The sequence below is a fragment of the Coregonus lavaretus genome (assembly GCF_964263955.1).
Source record: "Coregonus lavaretus genome assembly, contig: HAP1_SCAFFOLD_656, whole genome shotgun sequence".
In the NCBI taxonomy this organism is placed as follows: domain Eukaryota; kingdom Metazoa; phylum Chordata; class Actinopteri; order Salmoniformes; family Salmonidae; genus Coregonus; species Coregonus lavaretus.
Window position 1 is genome coordinate 13,482 of NW_028159049.1, and position 12,015 is coordinate 25,496.

General features: G+C 39.4%; 2 protein-coding genes across 5 annotated transcripts; both read left to right on the forward strand.

Annotated features, from left to right (window-relative positions):
• Positions 1–1,212: 1,212 nt before the first annotated feature.
• Positions 1,213–4,604, forward strand: LOC311123321 (GTPase IMAP family member 4-like). 4 transcript variants are annotated; one of them, XM_084197584.1, is made up of 5 exons: positions 1,213–1,402; positions 1,867–1,953; positions 2,362–2,459; positions 2,620–3,396; positions 3,788–4,604. In XM_084197584.1, the coding sequence occupies exons 3-5, from the start codon at positions 2,429–2,431 to the stop codon at positions 4,171–4,173; spliced, it is 1,194 nt and encodes a 397-aa protein (XP_084053710.1). In that variant the 5' UTR covers positions 1,213–1,402; positions 1,867–1,953; positions 2,362–2,428; the 3' UTR covers positions 4,174–4,604. The 4 variants fall into 4 exon arrangements, with proteins under 4 accessions (XP_084053710.1, XP_084053708.1, XP_084053711.1 ...); XM_084197583.1 differs by having other exon boundaries at positions 1,214–1,402; positions 2,358–2,459; XM_084197582.1 differs by having other exon boundaries at positions 1,867–2,459.
• A 119-nt stretch (positions 4,605–4,723) lies between these two features.
• On the forward strand, positions 4,724–11,632 carry LOC311123322 (mpv17-like protein). The gene is made up of 4 exons (XM_084197586.1): positions 4,724–5,326; positions 5,710–5,780; positions 9,854–9,883; positions 10,120–11,632. Exons 1-4 carry the CDS (start codon positions 5,023–5,025, stop codon positions 10,417–10,419), a joined length of 705 nt encoding a protein of 234 aa, XP_084053712.1. The 5' UTR covers positions 4,724–5,022; the 3' UTR covers positions 10,420–11,632.
• Positions 11,633–12,015: the final 383 nt, after the last annotated feature.

Consider the following 12,015-nt stretch of genomic DNA (forward strand, 5'->3'; position numbering starts at 1 on the left):
GTGTTTAAATGTTTTTTTTTAGGTAGAACTTTTCTTTCTTTCTTGATAAGATTTCACATTTTGCAGCGTTTTTCTATTTCTGTCACACAGGACAGCCTACTGTGACGGATAGGCATGAAGAACGTTCTGTTTTCGAAATATTCTAGAATACAACGCTGTCCTTTTATTTTATTTATTGTCAACGAGCGTCATCTAGTGGTAACATCATAATACAAACGTGTCAATGTATTTTATCCCCGACATTTTCCATACGCACAACAAGCTTATTTCTCAAACATTTTGTGCACACATTTGTTTACATCCCTGTTAGTGAGCATTTCTAATTTTCCGAGCTCTGTTTGTTCACAGGAACCAGAACCCTTCTCGATGGAGGGCAATGATGGAGGTGGAAAAGAGGGAGAAGGAGAATAAAAAGTTCTGCGGACTATTTGGCTTTAAGAAAAAAACAGCGATGGAGAAACGGACGGAGGATTGTGAAAAGTATTGTCTCAGGCGCGGAATTGTGTCTGTTATAGTCGGATACAGTAGATGCTTCATGTGTCTTTGTTTTAGTGTTACATTTTGTTTTCATTTTATGATTGTTAATATGAACACATTTGCTGACAGTATGTTAAAACATTTGATAGAATATAAAATTTGATTTAAAAATATTACTTTCCAGATAATGCTTTGTCATAATTCTCTAATGAGTCAAAGGGATCGACCTCTATAGGTCAAGAATAGGCCTACATACAAACTCAATGGGCCATTCGTTGAGGCATTCTACTTTACATTCTACCTTACATTCTACCTTAGATTATGTCTATATTTGGCTCTGCTTCATAAACATGAAGCTCAAGGTTAAAGCTCTTAGGCGTTGTCTATTGACCCGGAACCATATCTCAACAGTAGAGGAGGTGTGTGCTATCCAGTTTGCTCTGTATATCACTCAGGAAATAAGTCAATCTGTAACTGCATCTAAAATAGGAAGAGATAGCAGTGTTGCCATGCAAGGATTTCTCTTTTCTGGGTGCTCTACATCTGTTATTTCATTCTAATATGATGTCAACATGATTAGTTTGTATCAAAAAGTCACAATTATTGACAATACTTTCGTTTTTGATCAACTGTTTCAAAATAAATCTATTATTAACAGTTAAAAAAACAATATCTGATTATTTTAAAAAGAATACGTTGGCCTTTATATTTTTATTTATATTCTGCACGTGGTACAGTGGAGACTAGTGTTTTTAGAGCATTAAACAAACTCAGTTGGTGTTGCACATTGCACTGGCCACACCTACAGTAGCACAAAGCAAAGAGAAACCAAACAGAATGAACATATTTGCCAGCGTCACTCCTCACAATAACATGCGACTTACTGTTAATGCCAGCTCAAGAACTGAACCACTAGCGTTACAAGGTAAGTGAAGTACATGATTTTTACGTTTAGATATGTTGTTGAATGCTGATGTAATGGTTATCAATATTGTTCAGTGACTATATTTGATTATTGAAGTCCTTATTGTTTAACTTTATTTGTTCTTCTGCTTACACAAAGTAGTTTTATGGCTTCCCTATCATGGAATAATCATCACATCAAGTGTTTGTCTGTGCTTGAACACTTCTTTACTGAAGTGTGTGCATGAGTGGATTTGATTACAGTATACCTGCAGTTTGTCCCTTTTTGGGGCATAGATGGAAAACATCACTTTATTTTAGCTTTAACATGTTTTACACAATTATTGTGTTGCATGTGACTTCAGACAAAGTTTTTTGCTATAATGTACAACCAATAGCAGGCGACTCTATGCAACTAGATTAAAGTCTATCGTGTAATTGGAGAGTGCATACACTATGCTCATAAACCACCTCTTAACTTTTCAGGAAATGTTAACGTGCATGTCTGCCCGCTTCTGCGCATGCCGTACTGTTAGCTATTGGAAACTGAGAATTATCAAAAATAATAGAAATGTAAGTTAAACATAATTATTTTACAATGCACAGTCGATTTAACATGCATGTGTAATCACTATCAAATGTAATCTCTAACACCAGGGATTCCTGTGTTACTGGTTCCTTCACTTCCTTGTTACATTTACATTTACGTCATTTAGCAGACGCTCTTATCCAGAGCGACTTACATAGTGTTTATGAAAGAAGAAATCATATCACTGTCTTTATTCATTCTGTAACTCATTCTAAGCTAGTCTAAACTAGTCTATAACATGGATGATGATGATGACAGAGGCATAGTAATATTCTATAAATTGTGTATCATTGTGAATGGTGTGGGACACTTTATGTGTATAAGCCATGGTGACCTAATTTAACCTGCACCATAATTTAACCTGCATTAATATTTGTTTCAATGCAAGACAGCTAAAGAACAGCATGTAAGAGGAAACCTCTGAGAGCCGACATTAAAACAAAGTTATTTACCTGTGCAATGGCGAGTGAACGCTCCCCAAATGTTTATGGTAAGTAAATTCCAGTTCAGCATTCCAGAATGTTTAGCCTACATTTGGACATGTTATTACATTTTCATAATTAATTCCTTTACACAGCCTATGTTTGAGATACATTGTGTTAGTTAGACTGTGTGCTAAGCTTGTGACTGATTATTTCCCTCTGATGCAGGGGGTCCTCCTCCCCAGTCAGATCTTAGACTCGTGCTGCTTGGGAGAGTGGGAGCTGGGAAGAGTACAGTTGCCAAAACCATCCTGGGCAGAGATAACTTCCGGAGTGAAGGAGGCATGTGTGTCAAGAAGCAGGGTGAGGTGGCTGGAAGGACCGTCACTGTGGTAGACACACCTGGCTGGGACACTGTGAAGCGCACATCCACACATATCAAAAAAGAAATTAAGAATAGTGTAACCCTATGTCCTCCAGGACCCCATGCTCTTCTTCTGGTGGTGCCAATGGGCGAGCTGCTCTCCTCCACTGATAGAAAGGCAATTCAGTATCACGTGGAGCTACTGTCAGTTAGGGCATGGAAGTTTACCATGGTCTTGTTTGTCAGTGAGGCTGAGGAGAAATGCACATCCATTGAACAGAATCAGCTGATTGACAGAGCAAAAAGCCTTCTAGTGAAATGTGGAGACAGACACCATCTCCTTGAGTGTGGGAATTCTCCTTCCCAGATTCCTGAGCTCCTGAAAAAGATAGATGCTATGGTAGCAGAAAACTGTGAAGAATTCTTCATCCCCCAAGTATACTATGAACTGATGGAGACTACAATGCCAAGAGAAGTGACCGAGCTGAGAAGGATGTATGAAGACAGAGAGGACAGACTGAAACAGAAATTCAAAAGAGAGTTAAAGGAAAAAGAAGAAGAGCTGAAGAAGTATAAAGAAGAGAAGCCTAAAGAAGGGTTGATGAAGAGGACGAGTAGCAGTCAACTACTTCCCCCCAGTAGTAAGTATGATAATGCCACTATTAGAAATCTAAAATGCAAATACATAGACCTGTATATGTACAGATGTAGGAACTTAATTTGATCACTCTTTTGTTGCTGAGAATATACCTGCAAAGCAGGAAATGTTCACTTGTAGTGTATTTGAGTTTTAAAAAGGCTTCTTTGTAATTTCCACTTTGAAATGTTAGACTTGATTTGCCCTAACGAAAAATGTATCAACCCCTACACAACTGTCCATTAATTATAATCCACATAATAATTCACATTTCCTGTTGCTGCAGAATTATTTTCCTGCTGTAGCAAACTGGCTCAAATTAAGATCCTACATCTGTAACGGTGGTCTGATTCATGAACTGTGTGTGTGTGTGTATGTTTGTTTGTTCTTTGAAGTGAGCACAGAGAAGCAGGACAGGTCGGTGATGGCTGACAATCGGAACGTGGACCTACAGGCTGTCAAGCAAGGATACAGAGAAGAGACCTTGTCTGTAGTGGGCCACTACGTCAAACCACTAATAGTGATTATGACTGCTGTAGTGGGAGCACTCATGGGAGCGGTTGCAGGTGCACAACATGGAACACTTGGCGCATGTATTGGGATTCCTATAGGCATTATTATGGCTGTTCTTGTGAGTTATGCTGTCCGTGGAGCCGCTACAGCAGCAAGGGATATTCCCATCACAGTCAAATTTGAGGAAAATGAAAGCCATAGGAGAGAAGAGGGAGCAGACTTCTTCATCGATTCTCCAAAATCAAAAGGATTTGATAAGGATCAGTGACACTCTTTTGGATGTCAACACTGTTCTATTGCTATGTAGTGTATGGGCTGTGTTGTATGGACTGCCACTCTCATGGTTCACCTGACTTGACTGGCTGACCCCAGTGAAGAGACAGGACAGACTACCCAGCAAACCGGGAACATACCCAGAACATAAGAAAGGGTTTTTATACAAAATTAGGATGATAAGGAGAATATGGACCTGGGTGGAATCAGCCATTTTTTGTGAAGTTCCTGTTGTCTATATTTGTATTCTGCACATCATACAGTGGAGACTGGTTGAAAAACTCAGTTGGTTTTGCACAGTGCACATTATGGGCTTTTGTGCATTTTATAACATTGAAGATAAAATGCTATTCTATTATAAAGGTTCATTGTATAATAAAGATATCATATTTAAATTATCTTCTTCTTGAGATCTGGGTACTGGAATGTAATACAGTGGCCAATAAGCTCCTCCTGAATATGGCGTCTTCTGCTCTGATTTTGCGTCACTGGGGGGGGGTGGGGGGGCGTACCCATTTTACGCAGAATTCAGTACGGTACTTGACGTTTCGGATTTACGCACTAACCCTCTCTGCTGGTTTCACCGCGAGTATTATGTTTTTGATTTACGTTATTAAACGCTAGGCTTATTTAGCCAAATTCGTTGATATTTTGTGAAAATAGAACTGAATTGAAATGTCTGTTACATTGGAAAATGTGATAGGCCTATGTGTGAGTGAGAGATGATACCAAAATGGGCTTTTCAGACAGAAGACGGCGAAGACCCCATCCATCGACTGCTTGACATCGACCTCGTTCCATTTGTCATATTCTATTCAAGGTTCTGTATTCTGATGTCGACAACATGAGAAAGGCATTCATAAAACACGTCAAAAGGTTTCCGTGGCTTACCAACGTAACCCTCTACGGTTGCCTGTTCGCCGGTGGGGATTTCGTTCACCAGTCGTTCTCGCGCAATGAAGAAATGGACTGGAGGCACACACGCAATGTGGCGGTGGTCGCTTTCAGTTTCCACGGCAACTTTAACTTCTTCTGGATGCGGGTTTTGGAGCGCAGATTTCCCGGGAATTCGGTCAGGATGGTTGTGCGTAAACTTTTCTTGGACCAGACCACAGCCGCTCCTTTGGCCACAAGTGTATTCTACACAGGTTAGTCAGAAAGCTCGAGAACACTCATTGACAAACAATTCCGCATAGCTAGTCTCTGTGATATCTTATTGACAGTTAATTATTAACTTCCAGCACGTGTTCTAGGCCCTTTCTGTGAATATGTAACAATTGGACCTTAAACTGTTCATTCTGTATTAATTGATAATCTATTCGCAAAGCTCACTCTATCTGTCTGTATGTAGACCTAACTGAGGTCACGTGAAAGACTTGAACAGATGTGAGCTCCATATATGACATTACGGATAGTTAAATCCTACAAATGTTGGTTTCAACCAAGTAAAGTAGCCATTCAAGTCAATGGTTGTCTCTAAATGTAGGCTAACAGATATTTGACTAAACACACTGAGTTGTGTTTTCCCTAGGGGTGAGTTTCTTGGAGGGCAAAGAGGACATTTTCCAGGACTGGAGGGAGAAGTTCCTGAATACATATAAGGTGAGTCTATAGTCTGAAGAGAAACTCCAATCATGCCATTGGGTCCTGTTTTTCTGGTCAGGTCAGTCAAGTGGTTAGGAAAAAAACATGCCATTACTCAGTAGTGATGCGCAGGTTGACCCATAACCCGCAGTCCCCGCGGACGGGTTTATGGCCATTAAATATTGTGGGTGGCGGGCAGGTTGAATAAAGAGAAAACAATACCTTAAAAAATCCATAAATGTATCATTCTTTTGCAATTTATATCTATAGTTTACATTGAGATTTTTCTTTCGTTATTGTTGGCTATCTGGCATTAGTGCGTAAGCCTAAACTTTAGGACGCGCCAAATAGCCTACAGCCAATCGCCAAATTATTTTGGGAACGGGTAGAAAAAGTTAATGTCAATCCACCGAGGCAAAAAGGACAATGTCGGAGTTTAGTTCATTAAGAGAAAAGCTGCGAAATGGTGAGTTGAAAATAAAGAGAAGGGAGGGCCAGAAAAGTAATGTTTGGGAAACATTTGTTGAAGTGGTAAAAGACGATGATAGCTATGTTAAGTGTGATGATTGTGAGGCGCTATACAAATTCGATAGTCACAAGAAGGGGACTTTAAATAGGGAAGTTAAAGGGGACTGTAGCCTACTGTTCAGATGGGTTTAATGGAAACTGAAATCTGGACACTGACTGTAGGTCTATTACCTCCAGTGGTGGAAAAAGTACCCAATTGTCATACTTGAGTAAAAGTAAAGCTACCTTAATAGAAAATGACTCAAGTAAAAGTAAAAGTCACCCAGTAAAGTTCTACTTGAGTAAAAGTCTAAAAGTATTTGGTTTAAAATATACTTAAGTATCAAAAGTACATGTAATTACTAAAATATACTTAAGTATCAAAAGTAAAAGTATAAATCATTTCAAATTCCTTATAATAAGCAAATCAAATGGCACCATTTTCTTATTTTTTTAATTTACGGATAGCCAGAGGCACACTCCAACATTCCAACATCATTTACAAACTAAGCATGTGTGTTTAGTGAGTCCGCCAGATCAGAGGCAGTAGGGATGACCAGGGATGTTCTATTGATAAGTGCGTGAATTGGACAATTTTCCTGTCTTGCTAAGCATTCAAAATGTAACGAGTACTTTTGGGTGTCAAGGAAAATGTATGGAGTAAAAAGTACATTATTTTCTTTAGGAATGTAGTGAAGTAAAAGTAAAAGTAGTCAATAATATAAATAGTAAAGTAAAGTACAGATACCCACAAAAACGACTTAAGTAGTACTTTCAAGTAGCTTAGTGGTTAAGAGCGTTGTGCCAGTAATCGAAAGGTCGCTGGTTCTAATTCCCAAGCTGACTAGGTGAAAAATCTGTCGATGTGCCCTTGAGAAAAGCACTTAACCCTAATTGCTCCTTTAAATCGCTCTGGATTAGTATTTCAACCACATAAAATATGCAAGCCCAACTGAAATCTTATCAGAAACATATTGGGTCGTTTTCACAGCTTTCTATTTCCTTACAACCGGTCAAACTGATCTCATTTGGAAATTTTGCACAGAAAATCTTTCCTATTTTTGTTGTTGTTGAGTTATTGTGTTTTCTCCCCGGTCCCTTAACATCTTTGCTCCGCAAAAGAAGATGACCGAGAAAACTTTACTGTTGTCAACTAGATTTAAGCATTAATTCTATCGATATATGACATTCTGGTGAGCAAGGGTTTATTTAGTCTTCTAGGGCAACATAGAAGAGAAGCTGCATGTATCTAATTTTAGACAAGTTGACTAACAAATAGCTTACCAAAATGTCGAAAATTATAAGCAGAAACATATCTAAAGCAGGCAACAAAAAAATCTTGCACAAGCTGTCAAAAAATTGTTCCGCCGTCTTTGACTGTAGCCTAAAACAAATTTTCTATATTTGCGGGTTAGGGCGGCCGTCAGATTTTCACTCACATATAGTCCAGTGGAGGGTCCTCAGAAGAGGAAGGGGAGGACCATCCTCCTCAGTGAATTTCATAAAAACTCAAATTTAAAACATTTAAAAAGTTATCATTTTTAGATAAAACTATACTGAATATAATCACATGTCACCAAACAATTGATTAAAACACACTATTTTGCAAAGAAGGTCTACAGTAGCCTCAACAGCACTCTGTAGGGTAGCACCATGGTGTAGCCGGAGGACAGCTAGCTTCCGTCCTCATCTGGGTACATTTACTTCAATACAAAACTTAGGAGGCTCATGGTTCTCACCCCCTTCCATATACTTACACAGTAATTATGACAACTTCCGGAGGATGTCCTCCAGCCTATCAGAGCTCTTGCAGCATGAACTGACATGTTGTCCACCCATTCAAAGGATCAGATAATTAATCTAGTACTGAAAGCATAAGCTACAGCCAGCTAGCACTGCAGTGTATACATGTGGTGAGTAGTTGACTCAAAGAGAGAGAAATAAAATAGTTTAACAGTTTTGAACAAATTCATTTCTTCCAAAATGAAGAAGCAAGAGAGAAATAGAGAGAGAGATTTTTTCTTTTTTTTTTCTTCACTTACTTAGCTAGCAAATGCAGCTAGCTAGTTTAGCCTACTGAAACACCCTGCTCGAACAGAGGGATGCTATGTTAGCTAGCTGGCTATGACTATCCAACACAACACTGGAACTCTTCCAAGTCAAGGTAAGCTTTTGGTATACAAATGTATTTCCACCGGGGCCCGCCGGTGTAACTGCTTACTGACTGTACACTAACATTACTGCATGATTGTAGCGGGTTTACTAACGCATTAGTTCTATTAGCTATGCTGACTATGATGTTACTTTAGCTAATATGGTGACAACGATGTAGGCTGTGTGCAGCGGTTTGGCTTGGAAAGGTTTTTTCGTCTGGTCACATACAGCTGATGTGTTGTGCATTGAAGTCCACAAGTAAAGGGACAAGGTGAGAGGAGGAGAGTGCATAGAAGGAATACAACGTGGCTGCTATGAAAGTGAACTGTGTTTATGCGTGATCAGGGGTGTATTCTTTCTGCCGATTCTGTTGAAAAAAAATCTTAAACGGAAGCAAACGTAACAAAACGGGGATAAACATACCTGAATTTGTCCAATAGAAACTCTCGTTTGCAACTGTTGGACTAATGATTACACCCTATATCAGCTAGATGCAGGCAAGAGTGTGCAAGGCGGTATTGAATGTCACTGTCTGTTCATGTGTCACTGTCTGTCGCCTCAAATTTGTCTCTCGACCTGTGTGCACCTACTTTGTAAACTTCCATTCATAGGCTAGGTTGTAGCAACCTCATGATGGGTATAGGGAAAATTAGAGTATCATGTAGTAGCCTAAACCTATTGCTGTTACATTGAACTGGGTGCCCTCAGAACAGCCTCAATTCCTCGGGCATGGACTCTATAAGGTGTCGAAAGCGCTCCACAGGGATGGTGGTGGACCATTCTTGATACACATGGGAAACTATTGAGTGTGAAAAACCCAGCAGCGTTGCAGTTCTTGACACAAACCAGTGCGCCTGGCACCTGCTACCATACCCCATTCAAAGGCACTTAAATCTTTAGTCTTGCCCATTCACCCTCTCAATGGCACACATACACAATCCATGTCTCAATTGTCTCAAGGCTTAAAAATCCTTATTTAACCTGTCTCCTCCCCTTCATGTACACTAATTGATGTGGATTTAACAAGTGACATCAATAAGGGATCATAGCTCTCACCTGGATTCACCTGGTCAGTCTATGTCATGGAAAGAGCAGGTGTTCCTAATGTTTTGTACACTCAGTGTATATGATACTTTCCCATCCTCAAGTTTCAGTAGACATAGTATTGCTTGGCCAGACTACTATGGATGGAAATTAGACTAGGCCTCAATGCTGACTAATCAACAAAGAAGCCTCTCTTGATGTATCTTAGAAGTCAAGCCCCAGACAGACAGTCTGAAAATCATTGGTGAAAGGTCGTATCAGTTCAAATGTAGGCTATCAGTGTGTTGGAGGTCTTACGAGTCTATTTACTTTCTATTTACTTTGGGCTGTCTAAAAATGTGGACAAAGTCTAATCTTGTAATGGTTGATATGCTTTTCTCTTGCAGACTGGACTCATGTTCTGGCCATTCATGCAGGTAAATGACTGTCTTTGTATAATAATATCTTAGTGTATACGAAAGCCTTGAACAATGCACATCCTATCCACCCAGTACTACTAACTTGAACAATGTCAATCATTATGGTTTCACGATATATTTACTGTATCCCATAAACATTTACATATGTCCAATGAACAAGACTTTACTCCCTCACCTACCTCCCAGTCTTCCTCCTCTCCTCTCCTCTTATCTCTTCCTTCCCCCTCTCCTAGTTCCTGAACTTTTCCCTGGTGCCACTGTACATGCGGACCACCTTCACAGGGTGCTGTGCCTTCGTCTGGGCCACCTTTCTGTGTTTCTCACGTCAGAGTGGGGACGGCACGGCCACCGCCGCCCTCGCATGGATGTTTACTCCAAAACAGGGCACGACGACAGAGCCTGAAGCGGAGAAACCAGGGCCCAAACTGGACCAGACAGGGCCCAAACTGGACACAGAAGGACCCAAACAGGACAGCCCAAGCCCCAAAGAGGAGACACGAACACCCACTGTTAAGCAGGACAACCAAGCATGAACAAAGGAGGTGGAGGCTAGTTTGAACAAGGGCGCATAAACTGACACAACACCTAGCCAAGAGAAGGGACCACAGACAAGCACTGACTCAAAATGAATCTCTGGTAGATTCTGGTTCTATAGAATCTTCAGATAAGAATTCCATCTATTTATGAATCTTATACCTCAAAATGTTCTCATCTTGAAAAGTTCAATTCCAATGTGCTATGCTACTGCACAAGATATTGGCAGGGTGTAACGTATTGCTATACAAAGGGGCTTTGTATTTATTGAACTGTTATTGACAACCATTGGATCCAGCATTCTTGAACAAACCATATTTGAACATAGAAGTGCTTGTACTACTGTACCTATTTTGATCTCCCCCCCTTTCTCTCTCTCTCTCTCTCACCTCTCTCTGTCCCCCTCTTGACAAACAACTTGTACACTCAGTGTGTTATACTCTGTAGGCTATTTTACATTTTCTGCTCTTATCTCTGAGGTCTGAAAGAAGAGTATGCATTTCCAATGAGCATTGAATCATAGTGATAGACTAATCTTGTTATTTATTTGTTTGTAATATTTCCTATCTCTCATCATCACATATTGCTGACAACATTAATAATTTATCAAATCTATAGTAATAGATACATATGTTAATACTATTTACAATATTTGGTAATCAATGCCCAATATAGATTTTTGCTTGAAATGATCATCCGTTACAAAATGTTTGAAAACATTTTCTGTTGCATGTCCTACCGAACATAACCCTGAAGTGGCTCCTACACAGATGATATTGACATCACAGATCTGCTTCCCCTCAGACATCTGCTTCCCCAAGCAGACATCTGTGTCTGTACTGTATGTCTTAATAACTGGGATTACATTAGATATTATGTGGAGAACGCTGAAACTATTGCTGTTTTCATGATATATATTATATTTCCTATCATGTCTGTACATGATCCAACTAGTACATAATGTTTAGCACAGCATTAGGTACTATAGGGCTATATTCAATTGTTTTTATCTGTGGGATCAATCTATAAACATCTGTCTTTCTACTAGTACACAATTGTTATACATTGTAATACGATTAATATGATATTTTACTAAATATTTCGAATGTAGGCCTATTGGTGCACATCAATCCAAGTCTATTGTGAGACTAACCTTGCCTCAGATTAAATATATTTATTATTGTAAATTAAAATAAAGACAACATCAATGCCGGTCTATTCTCTGTTTTAATTAATCTCTTAATACATATATTTTACACATCAAAAACGTCCAAGTGAAACTGATTATTGGCCCAATCATGTGCATCAACATAGCAACATCCTAAAGGTTCAACAGCCTTGAAATGAGTCATCACGTCAGAGCCATATTGAACAGACCCCTAACAGGGTACCACCTACTCTGCCTACTCAGCTTCAATGCATAGCCCTAGAGTATCTCAAATTATTTGACATCCACTCGTTTGAAGGACTTGCTATTTCGAGAGTGATACTGTATTAGCGAAACATTTTTCTATAAATGTAATCCTGCTCCACATGTTCAGCACATAAACCTAGGCCTACTGACATCTTCATTGAAAAAACTGCTATTGCTAAAA

Coding starts and splice junctions, on each gene's coding strand:
- LOC311123321 (XM_084197582.1), top strand. CDS start 2,429: ATGGCGAGTGAACGCTCCCCAAATGTTTATG. Junction 2,460..2,619: donor ACGCTCCCCAAATGTTTATG/GTAAGTAAATTC, acceptor CCTCTGATGCAG/GGGGTCCTCCTCCCCAGTCA. Junction 3,397..3,787: donor TCAACTACTTCCCCCCAGTA/GTAAGTATGATA, acceptor TGTTCTTTGAAG/TGAGCACAGAGAAGCAGGAC.
- LOC311123322 (XM_084197586.1), top strand. CDS start 5,023: ATGAGAAAGGCATTCATAAAACACGTCAAAAGGTTTCCGTGGCTTACC. Junction 5,327..5,709: donor CACAAGTGTATTCTACACAG/GTTAGTCAGAAA, acceptor TGTTTTCCCTAG/GGGTGAGTTTCTTGGAGGGC. Junction 9,884..10,119: donor TGTTCTGGCCATTCATGCAG/GTAAATGACTGT, acceptor CCCCTCTCCTAG/TTCCTGAACTTTTCCCTGGT.